At 37.6% G+C, this 24,653-nt stretch overlaps 1 protein-coding gene and 1 long non-coding RNA gene across 3 annotated transcripts in view; both read left to right on the top strand.

Annotated features, from left to right (window-relative positions):
• Positions 1-165: 165 nt before the first annotated feature.
• LOC139826452 (uncharacterized) lies at positions 166-22,076 on the top strand. 2 transcript variants are annotated; one of them, XR_011736526.1, is made up of 4 exons: positions 166-427; positions 4,954-5,039; positions 19,392-19,460; positions 20,932-22,076. It is a non-coding gene; the product is annotated as an uncharacterized lncRNA (long non-coding RNA). The 2 variants fall into 2 exon arrangements; XR_011736527.1 differs by lacking the exons at positions 166-427; positions 4,954-5,039 and adding an exon at positions 9,791-10,022.
• Positions 22,077-23,030: 954 nt separating this feature from the next.
• The window catches only part of CEP120 (centrosomal protein 120), a 39,876-nt gene continuing 38,253 nt past the window's right edge, over positions 23,031-24,653 (top strand). Inside the window, exon 1 of the mRNA XM_065860711.2 lies at positions 23,031-23,298. Coding sequence (XP_065716783.1) covers positions 23,247-23,298 — 52 coding nt within the window. The 5' untranslated portion in view covers positions 23,031-23,246. The remainder of the gene's footprint in view (positions 23,299-24,653) is intronic.

The following is a 24,653-nucleotide window of genomic DNA, read 5'->3' as shown; positions in this document are numbered from 1 at the left end:
ACCCGCCAGCCACTCGGGAGATGAGAAGCGAACGCCAGGCCTTCGGAGGGGGAGGGGTCGCTGGTGGGCAGAGGAAGTAGCCAATGAGAGAGGGGATGGGCGTGGCGACGCGAGGGAGTGCGCTGGGATGCGCCTGGGCCGTGGTGTGGGCGGTGAGGGTGCGCGCGCTGAGTGTAGAGTTTCTGGCGGTTTGCTCCTCAGCGCTGAGGGGCGGATATCGGTCACGCTGCGGCGGGCGGCGGCGCCAGAGGGGTCTGGTTGAGGGACGGCGCTTGGGTGTGCTTACGGCACCGGGGGACGTCTGACTGCCGACCCCTAGCCCCGCTAGCCTCGGTGCTTCCCCTCAAAACTCAGAGATCCGGTTTAAAGAAGGCGGTGGCGGGTCGTCCTCGGCACGCTGTGAGCGCCTCTCTTCTTTTAAGCTTCGGTGAGCTGATGCTCTTTGCCGCACTCCTTGCTAGAGAGGCAAAAGTAGCTGCTTGAAATGGGAAGGGCTGGGTGTCCGGGAACGGCTCAGTCATTTACAGGCCACAGCTGCCCTTGATTCTGTGCTGCATACTCCAGCCCAATATCCTTTGACATCGCACTGCTCTCATTTACTAGTTGCTCAAAAATGATACTGGATGGGTGAGATTACACACTGCTGACTTCACTCAGGCGTCGTGCATTCCCTATGTCTCAAAACAGAGAAATGAAAACCCCACTCTTGGTTGATGGCTGTGAGAGCTACCATGTAAAAGTAAAAAAATAGAATTAAAAAGGCTATATAATAGAGTTTGTGCCACCACTTTTGCAAAAGGAAAAATCTTTAGGCCTTTGTTCGCCAATCAGAGGTCAGCAGCATGTTGACCACTGAGGGTCTAAAGTTTTAAGTAAACCTCTTTTTTTGGTTTGTGAACTTTAAAATAGCTTTAAAAGTTTATTAACGGCTTTTTTTTACAGTCATTATAAATATGGAGAAGATGCAAAAGATAAGTGTTGGACCTCCTGACAGGTCTTCAGTATTGCTTGCCCAAATCACTTGTTAGGGAAAGTCTGCATCTTTCCAGAACCTGGAAATCCTTGCAGAACAAAGAATTAAAAACAATATAGCTGCAAGAGACTTTAAGAAGTCATTGGCTTAGCCTTGTTTTCCTCAACTGTACATTTGCCAGCCTCAGCAGACATTTAATTATGTCTGCCAAAAAATCTCCATAGGCCATCCATGCTGTTACTCCCATTAAGAAATATTTTGCTGGTGTTTAACTGTTATTTACTAACTGAAGCCCATTGATAATTGTCTTGTATTCATACTAAGTATTTTGTGGTGTAGCTAGTATATAAGGCAGACCACATTCATTTCCAGAAATGTGTAACTACTCGCTTACCACGTGGAGCACAGATTCACCTTCAGAACATTTAATTTTCTTCCAGCTATTCATCTGGTCTTCTCTAGCATCACACAGGACGCGGTCTTGGGACAATGCAGAGAGCTTTGTGCTGTTTTGCATTGAAAGTTCCCTCTCTGTAAAAGATGATTTCATCGAATGGGAGTGAGCATGTACTTAGTTCGGATTAGTACTGCAGGATTCTGTTAAACATGCATTCCACTCTAACAAGCAACTAAGCAGAGACAAAAACAAGTCTTGCGTTACTGTGATTCCAGTTGTTTGGGGTTTTGGTTTTGTTTGTTTGATTGTTTTTTTAGAATCTGTCCTCGAATTTTCTATTTACTTTAATCCAAAATGGACACATTCTCACTAATACTAATGTTGCCTTTCCCAGTGTTTTCTAAGCAGACTGTCATAACCTAACAATAAGTGGAGATTTATTTTTTATAAAAAATCTGGAGAGTAGTTTTCCAGTAAAGTTATTATTTCCGACATTAAGAAAAGCGCAATTCATTGACTTTTAATTCAACTCAACAGGTTACTTAATCTGTAACTGTAGGATTTAGGTGAAGAACATAAGGCAAAAGGGAAAATGTCTTCCACATCTCAGAATTTTGAACAAAACATGCATCTGTTTGGAGTGGTTAGAATTACAGTCAGTCAGGCTGCAGTGGTGAAGAAAGTAGATACTTACTACATGTAAAATGTGTTTCTACTCTTAGTCTTTAAGAAAAACACAGACTACCATGCTGTATGCCAAGTACATAAAACAGAAAAGGAATGCTGTAGCTTCAATTTTGTAATGTGATGTACCTTGTAGTGTACATGCATGAATGCTGTTTCAAGCAAAGAAAATGCTGAGATAACTGCGCTTGTTCAGACTTCAGAAAAAAAAGTTTGAGGGAGACCTCAGCACCATGTTCCACTGTTTAAAGGGTGGTTACAAAGAATATGGAGACTCACTTTTTACAAGGAGTCATATGGAAAAGACATGGGGTAATGTGTACAGGTTACTTCTGGGGAGATTCCAATTGGACACAAGAGGGAAATCGTTCACAACGAGAACAATCAGCCGTTGGAATAACCTCCCCAGGAAAGTGGTCAATTCCCCAACACTGGACACTTTTAAGATTCAGCTGGACAGGGTGCTGGGCCGTCTTGCCTAGGCTGTGCATTTTGCCGAGAAAGGTTGGACCAGATGATCGTTGTGGTCCCTTCCAACCTGGTATTCTGTGATTCTATGATACTTTCAGTGTTTAGTTCCAGAATGAGCATTACTGCTTTCATGGAATCCTTTGAAAATTTCTGCATACACAGAAAAATAACAGAACTTGCCAGATGCCTATTTTCAAAGTTTTTTATTTATTAAAAAGTACGTCATCATAAAGTTGACAAGATATTTCATCCCCTGTAAAATTTCAACTTTCATTTTAATATCATTTTTCTCTAAGATTTCAGCAACTGTTTCCAGAAGCCTACAGTACTTTGATTATACAGTGTTTTTCTGATGAAATTATTCCTCCATGCCATGTTAAAATATTTAATTATTAGATACTAGTAAGTTAAGAACTCACACTAAAAAAACCCAACAGGCATAACTTCTGACTTTTAAGTATTGCAGTTCAGGTTTCCCGTAACAACGGCTCTTTCAGTTTGTTAAGATTTTTGTTTGTTTCACACATGTGGAAGAAATAATCATATGATTTGTTCTTCCAGCCAACGTTTTAAACTCATATTCAGTTCTTAATATTGGTATTTTGTCCACTGTCATGTGTCTTGAGCCAGTCAAGATAATTCAGAATTGTTGCTCTCACTGTGGTATCTTGATCACAGTCCTTTCAAATTTCTGCCATTCAGTACCCTGTAACTTAATCCATGTACCTAAGAAGATCCCAACACCTAAAAACAGAGCTAAACAAACAGTACTATAAGCTGCTGCAGTAAATTGATTCTTTCTTGTGGATCATCCAAATTCTGTTTGACTAACCTTTAGCTGAAGTTTTCTGTTCTAGAGTAAGAGTTCCTAGTGAATGATAGAAAAATTACTGCAACATAGTTAACTACATAGTGATGAGCCAGCACTTAGCCAACTTTTAGCCCTATGTGGAGAGGTAGTGGCGGGAATCTGTTACTGCCTGCTGTAAATATGTGCCTACAAACAAAGAAAACAAACAACACCGGGTACTTTTCATCTGTTCTAAAGTTCATGCGGTTTGGCAGCACATCCTGTTTGTGACGGAGATAGCCTTACCTGGCTGGACTTAGCAGATTGGGGTTGAGGTACACTTTTAGGTTCCAAAATTTCAGGATCACAAGGAACCTTTTATAGTCCTCTTCTGAGTGTAGAAAGCACAGCTAACACCGTGTGACAGAAGAGTGGAGCTTGCTTTCTGCTGTGCATGACTGGAGAGCCCAGAAATTAAGCAGAAACTCATGTGATTGCTGATGTAGTCCTGTCATTGCTAATGATGGTGGCAAAAAGCATGCCCAGTTTGAGAATCACTGTAATACGTCATCCTCATACATCATACAATATTAAGCAGCTGACAGAGTGTCATTACTTTAAATAAAAAAGCAAAAGTAGGCTTCGTCTGTTTATGTCATCTGACCCCCACACAAATGTGGTATTACTTTCTTTCCATAACCCTGAAGTTGTCAGTTGAGCTGACTTCTCAGCAGTTTGCTGTTCTCAATTTTTCTTCAGAAGAACTCCCCGTAACCTGGAGGGAACACTCCAACATGAGGGAGAGATGTGAAAAAGTGCTGTGCTTAGGCTAATCCCTTCCATACTACTGGACAGCAATGAGCTTTTAAAAGCTGGTAAAAATCAGAGTTGCACAAAGAAAGCAGAAAGAGGACATACAGATCTTCACAGCTGCTATGCCTCAACTGCATCAAAATCTATTTCAGTACAATTGGGGAATTAGCCTATTAAACTGTAATGAAAACATTATAAGTTATGTCAAGTGAAAGGGCTGGAAAGGCCACACACATGAGAACCACATTATGAGGTAAAAAAACACAGGCACTTTGGCAAAATGCTGGAATTCTCCAGTTTGAGATGGTGATAAGTGATCTGATTGTTGATCTAGGGCTGTTTCATATACGGAGAGGATTTTGTTTGAAGCATGTAATCATAGACCTTCAACCAATTATAATCCCTTTGTCATTTATCCAAGAGTTTGAACAGAAGTTCTGTATATTTTTCTTCAGGTAAAAGTGGTAGTCAAAGCTTGAAGTTTAGGGAAAAGAAAAATTGATAGATTTCTCCAAAATTTGTAAGAAGTATTTGAAAAGGTTTTCTGCCTCATAAGTACATTGAAAGCTAAGCTTTCCAGTAATTGTTGAAAATAAAGCTATGTCCTTGTGTTAGAATATTTAGAAATAAATGTATTGATTTTATTATTAAGCTACTTCTTCATTTTCATTCTGTGATTCCAAGTGTAATTAATTTAACTGAAAGCTGATACTGACTTTTAAAATTTAGATGTCTTTTGTTAATATAAAGAGGTGTGTTTTAGAGAAACTTTTTTCAGTAGTATATACTTCCTTATATTCTCTTTTTCTCATTTTCTGTTTTCAGTACGTTTTAGAAATGTCTCCATAACTCTGCAAGTTGAATTTAAAAAAAAAAAAAAAAAAAGAAGATAAAAAGAAGAGGAAATACTGGTATGATGTAAACATTTTCAGTATTTTTCAAGCACTGCATTTTTGTGTTTATTTTCCCCTCTCTTAATGTAACGATCAGGAAGTAAAAATGAACTATTTATGTGTTTCAAGCTATTCCACAATATTTCCACTTCCTTTCATGATAGTGATTAGTCAAATTCTAGGAGTTTTAAAGTGTTGCATTTGCTAATATATTACAAATTACACTATAAATTGCACTTGTCTTTTTGTGCCAGCTCCTGAATTATTCACAATCTGGCTTCAACAGTATTTGTAGTTCTTCCCAACCCTCTCCCTTGAAGAAAAGCAATGAATAGTCTTTTGCCTGAATCTAGATTTTTAGCCTTTTTACCCCCAATGCCCCACTCTCAAATCCTGTTCTCTAGTTTATTAATTGTTTGAATTCTACCTTAGAAAATCAATAGTGAATTATTCACAAAGCACTAATTCTTAGCACACAAAGAGTACCAAGAAGGCAACTGTTCTGCAATGCAAAAGTTACATTTTCCAACCCTTATTCTAGCTGCTGTTTCTCAGTAACTGACTCACGCTGCTCCTTAATCATTTCCAGAATAGGTTCTGTGAACAAAAAAAAAAGGAAAAAAAAAAAAAAAGGAAGGTTTATTAGAATCAGCTGGTAAGAATGCAGAATAAACATTCCTTTTTTTGTGTAGACACTTCGGCCTCCCTCTCATCATCTGTTAGAGCTGTTGCTCTTCCCCACTTATCCAATGATGTCCTTCATCGTTTTCCAAAGGAAATCCCACCACTGTCTCTATTGCCTCTGCGTCCCATGAAAGCCTCTCAGTTTGAGAAATGAGGCAAAATGTTTCATAATAGCACTGAGTTAATTTGTGTGCTATTGAGTATGGTGCAAAGTCATGCAATATAGTAGGATATCATTTAAATTGAAAGTATGTGGGGGAGCAGAACTATATTCAGAGGAGGGGACCCATTAATTAGCTTGCAGAATCACTGCCACTCTTTCTCAAGGCCAATTATTTTTCTTTCAATGTCATATAACATTATCAAGAATATCCTGTTACTAATTAGGAGATCACATATTCCATAATCTCTGTAAGTCAGATTTCCTGCACACATCAATGGCTTTGTCCATTTCAATACAAAAGCCTCTTTTGCTTTGGGTCACCTTTCCTTAAGAATCTTTTGGAGTCTGTATCTGCCATTAGTTCTGTGTATACCCTAAATTTGACTTTCCAAAATCACGAGAGTTCCTTTTGTCCTTTACCCTTACATACCAAAATCTATGCTGTTTATATGCTTACTTACATTCCAGGAGTCATTTTCCAGCCTTGTTCTACAGAGTGTAAAATTTCCATTTTGCCTTTTCTATAAAACTGGTTGGTTGATTAATGGAAAGTGATGAAGGTGCCCAAGTCTGTCACTCTACTAAACAAACAAAACAGATTCTACAGGTTTTCAGTTTTGCACTTTTTGGCTTCCTAATTATCCTCCCAATGAACAGCATTCTGCTCATTGACACTAAAAATATCCCTGAAATTGAGGAATTGATCAGATACAGAGCTACTTGGCAGAATTATGGCTATGCTGGCTACACCAAGTGGTTTTTGTACAGTAGAAGCTAGAGAATTCACTGAAGATTTGTATCCCATTATACTGGCTCTTACAAAAGTGGATGGTAGTGCATATTTCTCATTAAAATGTTAAAAATATGGAAATAATATCCATGGTCACCCAGGTCGTGCTTTCCTGTTGGAAATAACTGATTTTACAGTAGTAAAATTCATATTCAGATTTGTATTGCTTTTGTTTGGCTTCCTAGATATAAATATTGCACTGGATTGATCACTGTATTTTATGTTTTCTCTGAAAGTTGAAATCAGTGAACTGTATTTCAATAAAAGGAAATCAAGGCAGAACCTGGCCTTAAGAAAAATAATTTTGCTGCCAACTTGCATTCAAAAGGGAATTCTTTTGGCTTCATTTATGTTTCTATCTCTGCTATTGATTTCTTAAGAGTTTCTTCCACTACTTATGAATTAGAAAGCTTTGAACCTTTATTTGAGCATTAACCCTAAAGAAAGCCTGTGTGTCCTTTTAAATTATGAGTATTAAATTTCTGGAAATTTGATTCACATGGATTTGGAGGGCAAAATAAGATTTCCTGCTCCATACAGAAATAGAAACCATTTATACTGTCAGCTGGAGCATGAGAAATGAGGTACCAATAGCTTGGCTTCCTTAACATCGTTGCCTTTTCATTAATTCAATAAGAGTATGTTTTTAAGGACTCCTGATGTGTTCTGTGTTACTGCTACTATATAACATTCTCCTGAAACTCACTAATGATGTGCTGAAAACATGACTTTTTCCACAGAACTTGTCTTCTTTATTCATGAAAAGTAATAGTATAGTCAGTAAAATACTATGTTTACTATGACAAAATCAAGGACATTTCTGTGAACTGCTTTTCTGTGAAAATCCTTGCACTTGTAATCTACAAATTCTGGCAACTGCTATATAAAAATTGGATTGTGTGAGAAGGGTAAAGAAATAAATGTGAGCTTTTTTTTTTACAAACAGGTTGCTATACATAAATGGTTGGACTGTTTTGTTTTGTTTTGTGCAGGTGTGTCCCAGGAATTTAGATATTACTTTAATGAATTACATTGAAGAGAGAAATTTTCGTCAATCCAAAATCACATAGGCAAATTTCTAGTTTGGGGGATCACATTTTATCCTTACTTATATTTATTTCCAAAGGTTGCAAAGGTAAAATTATTTACATTCCTATATGAGCAAATGAGGCATTGGAATGTGACTGGCTTGAAGCAGATAGTGGATCCCTGAATTGACTAGCTTATTTATCTCCTGATTTTCCCTCCTTCGCTTTCTGAAGAGGTATCATCACATGCTTTTCATTTTCATCTGAAAAAAAAAGGTTTACAAAATTTCCCTGTTTTGCTAGGAAAATTACTTTGATATGACACATTGTAACTGCTTTGTATTCAGAGCAATACCATCTGAAGAAACACTAAGAAGAAGATAACACTAGACTGACTTAAAGTCATACTGAGGGATTTCCACTGGAACCAGCAAGACTGAAAGCCTGCAGCATCTTTGGAAACAGGCCCTAGGCCTCTACATGAAAACAAAGGCAAGCAGTGTTCCACAGCTACCTCATTATTTGTTCAAAGAACCTGAACAATCAATGCACAGGGATTTGTAGGAACATAGCAATCACTTATGAGTCTGCCCCCACATACTTTCCTAGTCACTGATAACTTTCAGATCAGAGAATTGCTTTCCTTTTTTCTGTTTAGTAACATTCAAGAGATTTCCTTTACAATTAGTCCTGTCTCCACTTGAAATAATACCAAGTTTTTGCATTGACAACGTCCAATAGTGAGGAGATTCACAGAAAACTTAGCTGCTGTCTGAAGAATTTTGCTCATTTTGAGCTTGGCTAGTCCTGGCCTTGGCTCTTTTGTTAGAAGCCCTGTTGAATTTATACCACCAGTGATTTTGCAACCTCTACCATGACCCTTACTAAATTGCCTTTTTTTCAGACTGAAAAATCCTACCTAACCCAGTTTTCTTTGTAAAGAAGCTGTTCCATGCTTTGATGATCATTGTTACCCTTCTCTGAATCTTTTTTAGTTCCAATACGTCTTTTTCTGAGATAAGGGGATCAGAATGATCCTCATGTCTTATTTCATATTGTTTTTCAAATAATTCCTAACATCCAATTTTCTTTCTTAGCCTCTGTAGAGCATTAAGCTGAAGTTTTGCATGGATGTTTCCTGAACTAACGTCCAGCTCCTGCATAATTATGGTCAGCCGATCATTTTATATGTAAAGCTAAAATTGTTTTTCGCCATGTCCATTACTTTACGCTTGTCTATCTTGAAGTTCATCTGGCATTTCAACTCCTATGTGATTTGGTCTTATAAGGTACAGTGTTGTCCAGGAAGTTTTATCATGAGATGATCTAAAAAATCAAATTGGTACACATTTCTATGATACAATTCAAATATACTTCAAGCTTGAGATTGTAGTTATCCTTTGTTTTTAAAAAGTGAAGCAGCATTGTAAGATGAAAAAGTGAATGACAAGGCATTTATCTTAAGAAAACTGGAAATTTCATCACATTAAGTTTGGTACAAGAAGCTGACACACTACTGAAGATATTATTATTCTCAGTGCATCCAACTCAAATAAAACTTACTCTTTGAAAAGAGTAAACACTTCATTATTTTCAAAACACTGCACTGAAGTTTTGGTTTTTTTCATTCAAATTGGCCATAAATCCATATCTTCATTTTTCCATGTGGCAAAATAATACCTCACAGTGTAGTTTTAGGTAAAATCCACACTGTGTAAAGGCATTTAGTCCCAATTCCACTACATACCATAAGCTGTAAACAAGAGTATGAATGTCCACTTCCTGGACAGAAGACTATGGTGAACTGTCTAGCAGGATGGGGCTCTCTAAGGTTTTTGAAGTTGTTGAACTTGAGGAATAATGGAAATAAGTGTCAGGACAAAGCAAGCATAGGAAATACTTTCTGCTGGGAGGAGAGAGGGGAGGAAGGAAATGCTTCAGGGGGTCTGAATCAACTTACTTTTGTTGTGAGAAAAGCGTGGCTCATCTGTTCTTAGTGTAGTTAATAAAAGCTCTGGCAGTATTATTTCTCCAGAATCAGAAATGCCAGAAGGAAAAAAAAAAAAAAAAGAGATTGATCTTACCAAGGTATCACTGAAGTCCACAAAATCTAAACAAGGAACTATGTGAATAACCAAAAAACCTACACTGAACACTGTACACTCCTGAATTAAACATAATGAACTATCTTTATGCCCAAACAATGTCTCCAGACCCAGAAGAAAGGTAATGAACAAAAAGGCTGGGATTCTGCCAGGACATATCTGCATCTGGAAATAGATGTCAAAGGAAGAAGAGAAGAATTACTTGGAAGGACCACCCCAAGGTTTGAAAAGGTGTCAGAGATAACACCCTTCTATTTTAATATTTTTCTGAATCTTGGCAGTATGCGTTTGTGTGATTTTCTCCTGGGGTGTGACATCCTCCAAGCTTTATGTTCTGATCAACTTTACAGCTGCATATTCCTAATATAAATCCCACAGAAATACTTTCACAATTTTCCTTCCAGTTTTAGTTTTAGTAACATTTATAATTATCTCTTAATAATGCTGTATTTTCCAGCAATATCAATCTAAAGGTACTGAGTTATCTTTCCGCTGTAATTTCTCTACTGCTATTTCTATTACAGTAATTTCATGGGGTAGAACCTTGTAGAGATATAATTTGGAATCTATATAAAATTTATTACATATTCCTATCAAGCCACAGCCTGTAGCTGTGCTTGTGGTGTATGCTACAGAGTATAGTGATAGATGTCTATTTTACATTTGTCCTGATACCATTATTTCTGCTATTATTATTCAAATTATGTAAACTTCCATATACTTCACACAAATTCTGTTTCCATAGAATGGATTCTCAATTATCTTACTAGTTATATGCCTCTTATTTTTCCTCTGGCAAAGCTAGCGTAAGTGAAACCATAATAATATGTAGAAATTACAAAGTCTTTTCTAATTCTTCCTATTCAGTTAATGTGCTATCTGTTCTTGTATAACCCACTGTAAAAATTTTTATAGCAACTCTTCATACTTTCTCAGCCATTTAGATAATTGTGACAAACAAACAAACCACCAACCTCCTAAGCAATTACAGCACGAGGAAATATTTTATGTGTCGACACACAATATTGCCAAAATCAAATAGTGTTGCTTACCCATTATATTTTGAACATTCAGCCAGAGGATAAAGGAACTGAACATTCTTTGATTCTCCATCTGAACAGTACTACTATTCAAAGGAACCATTTCCCTTCCTCAACTTTCTAGCTTTTCTAGAAAAATATACCAGCATTTTATCCAACTTTGTCTAACACTGCTTTTTGACTTCTGAGAAATTTGTTCCTTATTTTTGTGACCTGTAGTCATGTAATTTCTTGAAATAATGAGCTAATTAAATCTTGAAATAATAAATTTTATATTGTCAATACATATATTGTAGGCATCTGACAATTAGACACAAATTTAAAAATAATGCTCTAAGAGGCCCTTAGAGATCATTTCCAACTCCGTGTTTCAAGACTACACCTACATTAACTCAAACAGAAGCTTGTCTAATCTTTTCTTGAAAAATTTCCAATGGCCATGTAATTGAGAATACAGGCCAAAAGTCACTCTTGCCTTTAGTACTATGCCAATCATAAATTCTATACTACTAAAAAATTTGGGACCATCACAAAAAAGGCTTCATTTTATTTATGTGGATGATACTTATATTATTATGTTTCTTCTCAGAGAAAGGAAAACAATTGACTTATAATTTAAGTTTAGAAAAGGTATATAATCAATAGTTACAGCTGAACTTCTATAGTAAAAAACAGAGACATGAAGCTGAGTAAGTCAATACTGAAGTAGCTTGATCTGAAATAAATTAGTTGATGTCCTAATCTAAAACCTTTTAAAAGTCAATGTCACTGTTGAAAGTTGAATGCTGCCAAGCATTGGAGTGTGTGGAAATTTAATTGATTTATATGTAAGCACTCAAAATTATGGTTTTAAAGGCCTAATTACAAATGCATATACAATCAAGATGTTCCAAAACAGTGAGTACTAGGAGCACACAGCTAAGTGTAAACTAAGCAGTCATCTAGGAACAAAAGGAAAATACAAGGCAAAGTGCTGCCTGTCAACTTTTTTCCCTCTGCACAGTGTTACATTGAAACAACAAAAGAAAAATTGTGTGTGTAGCATTAACTTCCAGGGAAATGATGACAAAATAATTATATTAATTCACTTATCTAATAATTTAATCTACCTTTCACTTGAAAATTAATAATTTTTATTCATGTCAAATTATTTTTCTTTAAGTATGAATGTGATTATTTTGTTTTGTCATGGAATGAAAATATGAAATACTCATCAGGTATAATTTCCTCTCTCAGTATATCACTTTTTGAGATCTGGAGGACATATATTTCTCCACGATGTAGAATGACTGTGAGCCAGTTGTAAAGTTATATGCATTCTCGCTCTTGAGAACAAGTCATGCAAAAAATTTAAGGCCTGAACAATCTCAAGCATATGAATAGCTTTTCTTCCACATGAATTAGCCCATTGACTTCACCAGGACTGTTTACATTTTTCAGGCTTGGCAGGATGAGGATTATAATTTCTATCATGTTAAAAAAAATAATAAGATAAAACCAAGGCAGAAATTTGTTAGAATTAAGAAATCACAAAAACTTGTCCAATTTTCCCAGAATACAATACAGTGAAAACCCACTGCAAATAAACCAGATTTAAATATGCAGATATCCAGTAAAAAGAAACATTTTAGAATTACTGCTTCTCCACGCTTATTATCATCTCCTAAACCAACATTCCCCAGTGTATCTTTTGTTGTCAAAGCATGCTTCTTACTGACACATGCCTTTGATTTTGAGGTATTCTTGTGATCTTGCTTAACACCTTACGTGGAGTCCACCACCCCATTGGTGACAGTAAGAATTGTGCCCTTGACTTCAGTCCCAGAAATTCCTATTTGGGAGCCCTTACTGCATGCAAGTAAAAGGCAAATTATTTTATTAAAGAGATCCATCCTTAATGTGAGCATGATTCATGTTTTAAAACAGTTAAATCAAAAGTACATGGTGCTGACACACAATAATGCTGCATGCTATTCTTGATAATACACAGCACCAATAAGATAGTTTTCATCACAGTATTTGGGTGAATAAACTAGGGGGAAAAAAAAAACAACAACAAATAAATGTACAAAACTCCTGCTTAAAAAAAAAAATACTTCTAGTACACTTTCAGTATTTTCAGTGGATTGATATAAATCTAAAACTTCAGATTAAAAAAAAAATCCTGGAAAGAGATCTGCTTCTCTGATTTAACATTTATTTCAGCAATACAAGTACAGTTTTCAAGCACTTTAGAACACGCTTTCAGATTTTATTTTAATTTACACTGCTATATTATTCACTTAACACTTTACCCTTAAAATCTTATCCAAGAAAAGGACAAGCACCAGAACATCCTAGAAATGATTTCTGAATTAGCATCTAATTCATAGATCCTTCTAGAATTCAAAATAAATATATTAAATTACTAAAGACTTTTTTCAGACACTGAGGCTTACTGATCTTCTGCAGAGAGATTTTGTATTAGCATACAGCAGAAGGTATTAACTTGCAAATTTGTGCAGTATATTTATTCATCCTGGAGGTGGAATGATATGGGTGTCATCTTCTTACCACTCTGTATATTACTAAAAATGTATGTCTTGGGAGAAGTGTCCTTTGCAATCTAGTTATTCTGGTTGCATTCCAGTATAATCCCAATTGATTCATTCTCATTTTTTCAAGGTTATTTAGAGGATGTAAAAATAAAAATACAAGCACTGCTAAATTTTACTTATCTGGAACTGTAAGTGAATACTATTGATTTTTACATTTCACTTTAAAAATTTAATAGTATTCAGACTGAAGGCAGTGGCAAAACTAAAATCCCTTGAATGAGTACTAAAGAAGTAGGAAAAAAGTAAAAGATTCCAAAATAAATTATATCTTGTTTAGTCTTTTGACACTGCCCAATTGAAGCAAAGGATTTAAGACTTCAAAATGTTTCTCTGATACTACTATGAAAGCAAGAGTAGAAGGGAAGAAGCCAAGCTAGATCACTTTAAAAGTATTCAAATGCACTAGCAAGACAAAGTTCTTGGGTTTTCAACAATAAATTCTTTGGAGTGGGAAAAACATGAGACATGCAGGATATTCAGTAATGTAATATTCTATACTAACATAAAATTAAACACTGTCATTGCATGAAGTATTCTCCAACACTTATGCTAGGTTCCTATGTGAGGAGTCCTGTCAGAAGAGTGTTATGCTACACAGACAGTTGATAATTGATTTACCTTGCTGGTGAAGAAGAGAGCAATAGACAGTTTTTTCCTTTAATATCTGTCTACCGTTTGTACAAAGGAACCTTGATCCCTTTCTGGAGTATCTAGGAATTAGTACCTGTAAAAAATAGCTATGGCTGATTTATGACAGTTCTGCAGTAGCTCTCAGTCTGTGCATTCTCATGCTACATTAGATGCTGTTCAACACTATAATATTTAAATAGTTAATGTTGATGATCATTTTGTAATAGATAATAATTACAATGGCCACATTTTACACTTCCATCTCATGTAGTTCAGATAATGATACACGATTTCTAACAACGGCGAAAGAAAGAGGCCTCTGACAAAAAGGTAACTGAACCAACAACTCTGGTTTGTAGAAGTACATAGAGAACGCAAACTTTGGATAAATTATATTAGAGCTAAAGAAACATTCCCTGTTTCTGGCTTCAGAATTTCATCTAAGCAGTTTACTTGGATTTTACCTTTCTCATTAAGAAGCTATTTAACAGAAGCCATTAGCAGTACTATTCAACAGTACTGACTGCATTAGAGAGTATGTTCCAGAAGAATCTCAGAATCGCTCGTAGGTAGTGTGAATTTATTTATTAGGGTATTTTTAAAAATTATATAACTTTAAATGGGCCTTGTATTATCAAGTAAGATTAAATGAGTTAATTTAAACCTAATTATACCTAAAATACATCTTTCTTTTCACCCCACTGAGTGCTACTAGTAGTCCAGAGAACAATAATTCTAGTTTACTGAAATGTAAGATCAGGTGAAGATTGGTCACTGGATTCAGCAACTGCTGATGGTATTGCAATTCCTGTAAATGTGTATTTAGAGAAGAAAATTAGCATTCTAGTGAGCAGAGGAAAGCACTCACTCCATAACAATTGTAACAATATTGTTCAAACTAAGTGCAGGCCACAACGTGTGTTACGAAAGTTGGTTGTTTTTTTCTGGTACTTAGGAGGGGCAATTCTTACTATTCCTATTCTTAAAACTATGCTAAAATATTTGTTTACATTCCCTCTCTCACTTTTCAGCCTGAATGTAAAAACAGATCGAGATCCCTTGCAAAGTTTTAAACTACCAATAGGATTGCGTAAGCTGAACATACACATTCACCATCTCTTGTGTGCATACACACTACAGATGTGGTTGACAGGTCCAGAAGTTGGCAATATCGTATTCGTAAAAAGTAATCTTTCACTAAAAATATTTTTCAGTTTTATACTAATTATATGGGAAATAACATATTTGACAGACTTTAATAGACATGATACTGTGGATGTACGTTGTATAATTGCATGAGGATCACTGAGGATAAAGAGCTATGTGTTTGTATTCTTTTGTTTCAGTTTTCTGTAAGATTTCTTCAAGACTGAGTGGATGATAAAATTCTAATAACTAATACCAGAAATAATATTAAGAACAATATAAAGAAGCAAAGATAAGCTCCTGTGTTTCCCTCTGAGAAGTATTGTAAACCCTTGTTAGAAAACCTAGGGATGGCTGAAAAGCTTTTCACAGAGAACACTACTGAGCATAACTGCGGAAAGAATCAAAGCAGGGGGCTATGCATGGCACATTTACCTAAACAGAATTTGTAGCTGCTAGTTCATGAGGGTCAGCTATTTTTTTTCCCAAAATACTCCACCCTCACGAAAAATCAAAGGGGATCTTTTTTAACAAGACTAGGGGGAAAAAATGTCTACATTGTGTCTTGTCTGCAGTTCTTTTTGATAACCACTGTAAATATGGGTAGCACGTCTGCCACTGTCAGATTGGTGAACTTTGCAGTGACATAAAAGGAACATACGCTTGCATCCAGTGTACAAGCTAATTTGCAGCCAGTTTTAGATCACTGTGGTGATACTTGATAAAAAGCTGATAATGCTATGCAGCAAACAGTTTGGCCTTTTCTGCATTTCATTTTTAGATACTGCATACAAGTTCAAAAGTGATTTAGCTTCTTAAAAAGAAGGTAATTGTTTCATGCTGGAAGTTCTGTTGCACTTAACTCTTCTTCTAATCTGTACCAATACAGTAAGGAATCTTTGAGAGTTGTCAAAGTGGGCAATGAGTCAAGCTTCTGATTTCTCTGTCCTTATAGTCTGACTTCATTGAACACAAATGTGTTGAGCTCCAAATACAAGGTCAGGAAGAAAATGCATTTTCATCCTTGGGTATATCATTGGGGATTTCACTCCATGTCCCTCAATGAAGTGAAAGCCTTTGATTCTGCCTTACTGATGAGGGAGGATGTGACAATTTCTGGAGATGGTGGTGAAATTAATATGGATGTAAGGATTTATATCTTTGGAACACTCCATGTAGAAATATAAGAAAGCTCAATGGATAAGTGAAGCCAGAAAAAAATACCTTTTTCTCACCAAGTTTGAGTTGTAATACTGAGAACCCATATAACACACAGCCTCCAGTGGCCCACACAGAACTGTTTGCAGCCACAGGCGGAATCATATTGCCAAACTTTTTAAAACATGTCAGAAAAATGCAAATATAAGATGATACCTTAATGGTTATACATTGTGTGATGTTCTTTCCCCTTGGAATCAGTTACAACTAATGCTGTAATGCAACACCTAACATTGGTGATAGTATAAAAGTTTTTTGTTACTATGTTATGTTCTTAAAATAACATATAAAATCAAACGAAACCCGTTAGTAGTCACTAATAGTATTTGGTAAACTTTCATAAAATCTATAGAGCTAATAGGCAGTTTCTAGCAAAAGGCTATTTTGCTGAAATTCAAAAGTTATTTTTCAAGCAACTATGAAAAATGTATAAAAATATGAAATATAAAAATACAGTCACAATGTACTACTTATTATGTCATTTGCATTGCAAACTTTATGGCTAACTAAAATTCCCTCTGCAGTGCTAATTAAGAAGGTGTTCATTTCACATCCCAAATTGTTTTGTAATGTTCATGCATGTTGTTAAATTGCTTCTGATTTTCACAATGCATCTAGTAGTATGTCAGCACTTGGTGGAGGTTCCTGAATGCAAATTGTGCTACACTGTAGTGTGCTGCCAGATGGGACCTATTGACAACCGATTGACAATGTTTTAACAATTTTCCCCTGAAAACAAAACTGCATTTCCAAAATTATTGATTCCATTAGCCTGACCTGTTCTTTTACCATTCAACATCCAGGAAAAGTTAATAACAGATATTAAAAAAACTTAATGCATTCATAACTCATTAATATTTTAAAGCTGAAAAATGGCTTTTAAATGTCTAAAATAATTACAGGACAGTCTTGTTCGGCATGTAATACAGTTAACCTGGAACAAATCCTGCAAATTTAACTAAATTTGGACCATTTTTAGAATTTACTGGGAAGAGATCCTTCCACCAATATCACAGATGTAGTGTAAGACTGCTTGGTACCTAATATGAAAATGAGAAATCCAAGAGGGCATTAGGAAAAACTGAAATATCAAATGAGTAAAAAATAATATTTATAATATCATCTAGTCAATTTATGCACAATGTCATATATTAATACAATGTGGGTAATTACTGAATTTTGTTTCCTTTTTAAAGGTGAGTCAATTCAGGCATGTATTTCCAAACATTTCCAGTGTGTGGATAGTTGAACAATTCCAACTGAAATCTATGATAGTTGTGAGTTTGCCATACTACTGAAAAATCATTAATAATGTGTTTTAAATTAGATATCCAGAAAGCAAGATGAACTAAATATGCCATTTCTGGTCCATATATGATGCAAGCTGTGCTCCAAAGGATTTAGCCTTAAAGGTGGACCTAACATGGAAACAGTTCCAGCTTAAACCACAACAGCCTGTACTGATGACATTAACAGAAATAAGTACTGAGTTCCTGTGGTTTCATCTCACAGACACCAAAATACTGAAGTGAAGCTATGGCACAAAATACATTTATTGTATACTAATTTTCTATACTCGCATAATGCTAAAAATTTTCAAAAAATAAACAGCCATTTCTCCATTGCTTAATTCTCAGATGATGAATAAAATCCTTGTTCTTCTGTAAGATGCTGCTGTGGTGGGTTAAGCTTGGTTGGCTGTCAGATGCCCACCCAACTGCTCTCTCACTCCCTCTTCTCACCAGGAGGGAACATGCCCTGCAGGAGTGCCCAGCCCTATGCTGAAGGGGGTCTCCCTGGGTCCTGGCAAGGAAGGGCTCTGCTGGGTTCCTCCAGGCCGAAAGCTACTAAAACTTAATAACTCATTAAACCATTTGTAAATTTTTATGTAATTGTAACATATTGGGTACATCTTTTTGAAACACTCTGTATAATTAGATCAAAAGTAACTTTTCAGATACAATACCATGTTATGGATAGGACACCGTATGAAATGTGGAAAAGAGGATTAGATTCATGGCTTTATCATTCATATGCATCCCTGGGCAATTCATTCAATCCTCCTACTACACAGTCATCCATCTCCATAATGGGATTAAAAATCCTGTCTCTAACTCTCTGTTTATCTGGTCCGTTTAAGACTAGATGCTAACACACCCTGGCAGAGTTACCAGTTACAAAGATAGTTTATGTGAGCAAATGCATACAAATGCAAGTATGGATTGCTGCTTGCTAGACTGTAGACTCTCTGGGACTTTGTCTGTCTTTTTCTGTGTATCACTTTCTATGATCTATACAGATAACTACAGTTAAATCATCCCTGCCTTAAGGATCAGCTTTAGCACACTTCCAGTATTCTGGTCTTCAGAGCTAGAATATTCACACCTGTTATTTTTTTGCTAAATAGATGTTATATACATATTGTCTGTATTCTGCTCTTCATGCCATATAGCAGAGACTGGTTTCTAACTTAATCCTCTGTAAGGACCTATGATATATATATACACAGAAATTTGAAAGCAGATCCTAGAATGTGACTTGCATCACTTGATTTTAGTGTCACAATCAACAACATGTGCATTCATTTGCATTTTTTCCATGTACCTGAGTGCCCCAGAATATTAGTGAATTTGTCAAGAATATTATGTTGCGCATCTGCACAGACAGAATCTTAAAAATCACTTATTTATGGGAAGGAATATAATCCCTGAGTTGGAAAGGTAACTGAGTGTCAGCAGTATTTGATTAATGTCATTCCCTCAGGGCAGAACAACAGTACTGATTCTTGTCATAAGTAGTTTTTGTTAAGAGTACATAACTACATTTCCCCATCCATTTGTTAATTCCTACTCTGAATCTTCCACTTGCCTCTTTGTAATTAAATTTACATTGCTACTTGTGATAGAGAAATTAAGAAAAAGAGTTGTTGCACTGAACATACTTATTTTCCTTTCTTTTTCCTTCACTAGCATCTAAAGAATACTTACTGTATAACCTTAGCACAGACAAGCTGATCTGAACTCCTGTGCAGCATCCAGGTAATCTTTGAGTCCATGTTCTCTTTTGTTTTTTGCTGGATGTGCTTCTGCCTACTCTTAACCTATCAAGTTTAAAATTAACCACATGAGTATGTGCTATTACCAACAGTGGTTCTGGCAGCAACCCAAACTGGAATACCAGACCCAAGTGACTTTCTCTTAAATTGTTGTAAAAGTATCTCATTTTAGCATCTTTGCTGTCACTGACCACAGACTGAAGAATTATTTTGATGGTTTTGTCCTTAATTTCTCCTCTCTTTTACCACACAACATGTTCAGCTTTGCAAATGGTCTTTTTGAAAAAGAAAGATGGTATCTTGATTTTTATTAAGACGAGCAAAGCCTAGTGTATAAATGAAAGAACTAAGGTTCTCAGATTTTTACTGGCCTATCAGGTTATGCAAGCCAAAATTATTCCATTCTCTTCGGTTAAATGACAAAAATCCACCATGTTTGCTGTTCAAATATGACCTGAACTGTGCAGAAGACCTTTTTGGTTGCACAGATATAGGAGTCTGAGCCTGACCACTTGGGACAAGATCCTAAATCCACTGAAGTTAACCATTCAAAGAAACCTTCTCACTGATTCTCATGGATTCTGAATTAGGCCCTTAGTTTCACTTCATGTTTGAGTTTGACCTCTTGATTCTCTCAAGATGCAAGGATGCAAGGAGTTTCGAGGGGGTGAAAGAGTGATAAGGGGAAACTGATGATATAAAACATTTCCTTCATCATTAATCGTAAGGAAATGACATTTCCTGAAATTATTTCAACTTAAATTTCAGTCACAGTGTAACCTTTAGGATGTCTTACCTCTAGACAAGTATGTTAAAACTTCGAAAAATGTAAATGTCTCTAAAAATATGAAAGCATTGAAAAATAGAGTCCATGAAACATGCTCACTTTTACTGAGGTGGTTTGTGGTTTTTTTGTTGTTGTTGTTTGCTTTGTTTTGCTTTTTCCTCCCAAAAATGTTGATTGGAAATTTTCCTCCCTTCAAATAATTAGGATTTGGCAATTCTTGATTCTTCAGTTTTAGCAATACTTATTAGGCGAAAAGTGAGCAGGTAAATAACAAGAGATTGAAAGAAGACCATCAGGAATGTATCCATTGATGGCATTTTCAGATTTTAAAATTCATTAGCCACCCTCAGTCTTAAGGAATTCCTATCACAGAAATTTTCACACAGAATCTCACCTGGTACTTTTACCAAAAAGGTCTAGAAAGAAACAGAAATAATCTGGTCAGTTACATGAACAGTCCTGGAAGTGTCACAGGAGCACTTAAGGGAGATCCAGAACATATTCCAATATTCTTCAGGATGCTACAATTTTTTTATCATAGAGTTCTAAATAGTCCTAGATTTGAAAGAGGTACAAAGCCATTGTTTTTGTACCTAATTTTGTACCTAATTTGGGAATACACTGGATATTCATTATTCACGTATGTAACTGTCTTTTTCCTTTTCAGATCATTTCAGATCCCTTTCAGATCCAACAGTTGTGGTGGGTTGACCCTGGCTGGAGGTCAAGTGTCCACAAAGCTGCTCTATCAGTCCACTCCTCAGGTGGACAGTGAAGAGAAAATACAATGAAAGGCTTGTGGGTTGAGATAAGGACAGGGAGGGATTGCTCACCAATTACCAGCAATGGCAAAACAGACTCAACTTGGGGAAATTAATTTCATTTATTACCAATCAAATCAGAATAGGATAATGAGAAATAAACCCAAAACTTAAGACACCTTCCCCGCTTCTCTCCCTTCTTCCTGGGCTCAACTTTCCTCCCAATTTTTTCTACCTCCTACCCTACAAGCAGCTGGCTAATGTTCAGTCAACACCACAGGATCCTCTCCCACCAGGCATTTTTCCAGCTACTCTTCCCCAAGCTTATAGCATTGCACAGGATTGTTGTGACCCAGCTGCAGGACCCAGCACTTGGCCTTGTTAAACCTCACACAATTGGCCTCAGCCCCATGATCCAGCCAGTCCAGATCCACCTGTAGAGCCTTACTACCCTCCAGCAGATCAATACTCCCACCCAACTTGGTGTCATCTGCAAACTTACTCCCCTCATCCAGATCATTGACAAGGATATTAAACAGAGCTGGCCCCAATACTGAACCCTGGGGAACACCACTCATGGCCGGCTGCCAACTGGATTTTATTCCATTCACAGTCCTTTGGGCCCATCCATCCAGCCAGTTCTTTATCTAGCAAAGCGTACGCCCATCCAAGATACAAGCAGCCAGTTTCTCCAGGGTACAAACTGTAGCACTCTAGCATGGAATAAACTCATGTAGGTCACCAGAAGACATGATTTCCAGGAATCACACCAAAAGAAATCAACAACAACAAAACCAACCAACCAAAAAAAAAAAAAAAAAAACCAAACAATGCTGCCAGGTAAATTGTACATTTTTGTCATCTTTTGTGACTGTTTCCTCCCTAGCCAAAATTACTCATTTTTCAGGTCTGCCTCCATGTCTTCTTTAAAAAGTACCTACAACCTGGTTTTCAGAAGCTGACAGTGGTAGATATTGAAGAACTCAGAAGTAGAGACTCATCATGCCAGATGCAGTGTTATACAATAAAAGATGCCACAACAAAAAGCACCAGCCAGAACTGAACTCAGATTCAACTCAGAAATAAGAAAGTGTGTTAAGCAGTGTTTCAGAACCAGAATAAACTCCTGCAAAAGAAAAAGGGTTCTCCCTCCCCTGTTGTTTGTGAATTGTGACTCAGTATCTTTCTGGAATATGTATGTTACTAAACCACAAGGATTTTATGTCAGTGCAAAGTTTTTACTAGGCTAACATACACAATATTGTAAACATAAAAATGCTTTATTTGCCCTCACAGTCAAGGCATACATGTAATTTGGGACACTGGGGACACCAGTTCCTGGTATTTTGGCTTAACCGGTTGTTACTTCCTATCTTTATATGGAAGACAGAATACTTTTAAAATGACCCAAGCACAACAAAGCTGCACATTGCCAGATCAAGATTCAGGTTGTCCTGCCCTGCCACTCATCACAGTGCTTAAGAACTCCAAAATTAAACCTCTCTGTTTCAATGGAGGATGTCTCTAACGTAGCTGGTATTTGTTGACTGGCAATGAGAAGTGCTTGTGAAACTGCAATGCCATGTTTATATTTTTATTTACTTCTTCAAGTTTTCAATTACTTTTCCTCGAGTTGATAACGCACACAACGTGCGTTTTACCTCCCGGTTGCCACGGCACTGCCGGTGACCCGCGAGGGCACCCTGCTCACGGCTTCCAGCCTGAGTCACAGCAAACACCACAGCTGCTCAGCCGCACCTCCAGCCTTGGCTGAAACGCCCCAGTTAAGACCCAGAAAACAGACGGGCGACGAAGAGCAGCCAAAAACAGCCCTGTAGGGCGGCCCGCCCACCTCACACACCTGCACGGTACCACCGCCCGACGGGGCGGGGCCAGCGCGCTGGGGCGGGGCCAGCGCGCTGGGGCGGGGCCAGCGCGCTGGGGCGGGGCCAGCGCGCTGGGGCGGGGCCAGCGCGCTGGGGCGGGCCGGTGGCCGTGCCGCGACGGAAGCGGTTCCCTGTGTGGCGGGCGGGGCTGCCGTTGCTAGGCGGAAGTGCGGTGGCAGACGGCAGTTGGAGTTTAAAGGCTCTGAGGCGGTAAAGTGACGGTCGGTGGCGGTAGAACGGTAGCGTGGTTGTTTGGGCTCCAGGTGTGTCATTTGCTCCGCTTCGGGAGCGGCTGCGCTTCCTGGCCCCGCAGCAGCGCCGGTCGGAGCGGGGAGATGGTCTCCAGAGCCGCCGATCGGCTGCTGATCGTCGTCTCCGTTCTGGAAGGTAAACGGGGGAGTGGGGGTCCGGCCTCCTGCTGCTGGGGGTCGTCACCTCCGTCCTGGACGGAAAATGAGGGGTGGTCGCTGCCTCTGGATGTGTTTTGTCTGATGGAGTGAGTGGGATAAGCCAAGCTGTACGTAATAAGCTGGTAATATTAGGAAAGCTATAGACATACATATCTTAAAGCCGGAGTAGCCTATCCCTAGTTTGTTTCTGGACATATTTCCCCAAGCAATTATTTAAAAGGAATGATAAAAGGGCCCTTCATTTCCCGGAAAAGAATTCTGTCTTTTAGTCTGGTAAATCTTGTCTGGTCGGCGGTGTCTTTCAGGCCTTGGCTCACTGCCGTTCCCCGCGGATGAGGAATCATTTGCTGCCGCCTCGTAGGTATCCAGCCGGTGTGCGGGCACAGGCAGCCCCGCGTCGCCTGTGTCCTCTCCGGCTGCCGGCGACAGCATCGCTGGCTGCCTGCGTGTGGGGTCTTTTCAGCCGAGCCACTCTTCAAGAGAGCTTTGGCCCAAAACAGTGGCGTCCGGCCGATGTCTTGCGATGATCAGGATGCTTTCATGTTTCCTCCTTTTTTAGCAATCTACTGTAGCCTTTTTTTAGTGTTGACCCGAATACCTGGTTAGTCATCCTTAATCAAGTAGTTCTTCAGATTACTGAGGTGTAATTAGTGTGTGTGAATGCTTTCTCTTAGTCAGGTAAATCCTCTTCTCTCTGCCCGTTATTGTAGTTTACCAAGGTAGTTTTAAAATAAGATACTCTCCTACAACATGCGTGTAGCCCCTCCCCACACTCTGGTACATGTTCATTTTATTCATTTTAAGTGTTCATTTTGTCATTTAAATTATTAATTGGAATATGAGGTGATGCTGAACCCAGGACAAATCCTGTACAACACTGGGCACTTTCCTAATCTAGTAATGCTTTTTTTTTTTTTTTTTTTAATCCCCCCAGCAACAGGCAGTTGGAAAAACACTTTTCACTGCTTTCATTGGATCGTGTTTTGGTGCTTTGATATGGGACAGTGATGAAATCTGCAGTAGAGGCAAAATGTTCAATCTCTGTCTCGCCTGTTCCCTTATTCTATTCCAAATCATAGATTTCTTGAAATTTAAATCATCCTAGTTGTCTCATTTCTTTCTTTCTTTGTTAGTTAATGTATTTCTGGATGTTTCACAAGTAGTTTATTTCATGTTATGTTTGTTTTTCTGCATGTGGAAAGACTTTTTTTTTTTAATATGAAGAACATAGCTTTAGGGTAGGCACAAAGAAAATGATATGGGAAATGTATTTTTATGTAATTGGTTTATGGCATAAAGCTGAGCTCTCACTCTTTTTCTTTTTGTGATGGT

Source organism: Patagioenas fasciata, chromosome Z, assembly GCF_037038585.1.
Source record: "Patagioenas fasciata isolate bPatFas1 chromosome Z, bPatFas1.hap1, whole genome shotgun sequence".
In the NCBI taxonomy this organism is placed as follows: Eukaryota; Metazoa; Chordata; class Aves; order Columbiformes; family Columbidae; genus Patagioenas; species Patagioenas fasciata.
Note: the sequence above shows the minus strand (reverse complement) of the source record. Positions and strands in the feature narration are given on the sequence as shown.